At 49.3% G+C, this 2,229-nt stretch overlaps 1 protein-coding gene across 1 annotated transcript in view; it reads right to left on the minus strand.

Moving 5' to 3' along the window:
• The window catches only part of Mei1 (meiotic double-stranded break formation protein 1), a 59,647-nt gene that overhangs the window by 55,259 nt on the left and 2,159 nt on the right, over positions 1–2,229 (minus strand). The window contains exon 3 of the mRNA XM_026782416.1: positions 1,692–1,742. Within this exon, the coding sequence (XP_026638217.1) occupies positions 1,692–1,742 (51 nt within the window). The remainder of the gene's footprint in view (positions 1–1,691; positions 1,743–2,229) is intronic.

Raw genomic sequence — 2,229 nt, forward strand, 5'->3', positions numbered from 1 at the left:
AGCCTAGTCTACAAGAGCTAGTTCCAGGACAGGCTCCAAAGCCACAGAGAAACCCTGTCTCGAAAAACCAAAAAAACAAACAAATAAACAAATAAAGAAAGAAAGAAAGAAAGAAAAAAAGAAAGAAAGAAAGAAAAGCATGTTGAGATGGTTGCTAATGTCTGTGTGGGTTATATAGACTGGAAACCTCATGGGAGGGGGAACAGCAGCAAGCACAGCGAGAACAACAGGAACAACAAAGAACAAGGAACAGCATGGGCACTGGAGAGGCCATAGAAAGACGGGACATGATAAAGAGTGATGTGAGTTCATTTATTTCGTTTACCCTCAGACCCAACTAGCCAGTTTTTGCCCGCTATGGCAAATCTTTCTGAACCCTGAGAGGTTTAGTGGGCTTAACCCCAAAATAAACTTCAATATGAACTGTAAGTGAGTCACCCCAATTAAACGTTTTCCTTCATAGGAGTTTCTGGGGTCATGGTGTCTCTTCACAGCAATAGAAACCCGAACTAAGGCACATGCCTAGTGCCTAGGGAGGTTAGAAGAGGGCACTGATTCCCTGGAAAAGGAACTGTACATGGTTGTAAGCTACCATGTGGGTGCTAGCAATTCAACTCAGGCCCTCCGCAAGGACAACATGTGCTCTAAACCACTGAGCCATCTCTTCAGCCCTATTGTTTGTTTGAAACAGGTCCTTAGGTAGCTCAGGATGGTAGGGAGCCAAAGATGTCCTTGAATTACTGATACCTCTGCCTCTACCTACCAAGAGCTGGGATTACAGGCATGAACCACCACACCGCGCTCAAAAAAATTGTGTTGGCCATGTCTTCCTTCCTTTCTTTTCTTCTTTTGTTTGGTTGGGGGGCGGTCTCCCTGAGTAGTCCTGGCTGCCCTGAAACTCAATATACAAACCAGGCCAGCCTCAAGCCCACAGAAATCCTCCTGTCTCTGCCACCAGAATGCTGGTTTTAAAGGCATGCGCCACTATACCCAGCGCACAGCCATCATGCGTGCCTTTGTAGCAGCACTCATCAACCCCACTTACTTACCAGTCAATCTCTTTTCCGTGAAATGGTCTGTCCTGCCCCTTTAAGAGATAGGCCCCCACTGACTCCTTCCCCTGTCCACCTCAGAGGCAGGCAGATCTTCCTGCCTGCAGCCCTTTCTGTCTCTCTCCCAAAGAGGCAGCTTCTGTTTGCTCCCTTCTCCCCACTTCTCCCCTCCCCCCTTCTCTCTGCCTCTCTCTGCTCTTCTCCCTTCTCCCTCTCTCCCCATTTTCCCCTTCCCTTCCATAACCCACTAAATAAATCACCATTTTCTCTGCATGGCATGCCAATCTGTCTTGGTCTCTCACCCACCATGCGGCTCCCTGGTCTCAGGACCTGCTGCCCGCTGCCTGCAGCCATTTCTGCCGCTGCGCCCCTCAGGGAACAGCAGGGTTTTTACTTTCACCATTACACTCTGGACTGTAGACTCTTAGAAGGTAGGGGCCACATCTTACCCCTAATGTCCCTAATACCTAATGCAGGACTTCGCAAAGAGCTGATGCTCAGAAGAAACCTGGAGCTCCTTATGAACTGACTGGGTTCCCTCCTGTGTTCCGAAGCGGGCAATTTCACTACAGCCTCAGCCACCAGGGCTGCCGTTCAGTGTGAATGGCAGGCACCACTGTTTCGGTAGGCGCGCCTTACCTTCAGTACAGAGGTCTGCTACACTCCCATCTTCCACGCTGTTCAACAGTCCTTGGAGCAGAGTGAGACAAGAAATGCGTGGTTAACAGAGACATCTGAAGATACAGTTCCTCAAAGGCAGGCATCATTCTCAAACCGGCAGTTTTAAGTTACGCCCTTGCTAAATTCTACCCTCAGCAACACCGAGACTTCTCAATGACCAGTCTAAGATAGTCCATGTGCACAGCAAACAGACGGTCTGCTCTGGAGTCTGACACATCTAAGGGTTAAAAGATGAATTTTGGCCGTTACTTTCTTCAAAGATCATCCTATCCCCCACAAAGGTCTAAGCGGGCAGTCGAAAGCCCAGAAAGCCTCAACACAGAGCACGAATGTGTGTTAACATCCTCCCCACAAGGACTGATTCCACCAGACACTGGACTCGTATAAAAGAAGGACCCACCTCACTTTACAGGGAAAGAAACCAAGCCGGGCGATGGTGGCGCACGCCTTTAATCCCAGCACTCGGGAGGCAGAGGCAGGCGGATCTCTGTGAGTT

This window comes from Microtus ochrogaster, chromosome 15 (genome assembly GCF_000317375.1).
Source record: "Microtus ochrogaster isolate Prairie Vole_2 chromosome 15, MicOch1.0, whole genome shotgun sequence".
NCBI lineage: Eukaryota > Metazoa > Chordata > Mammalia > Rodentia > Cricetidae > Microtus > Microtus ochrogaster.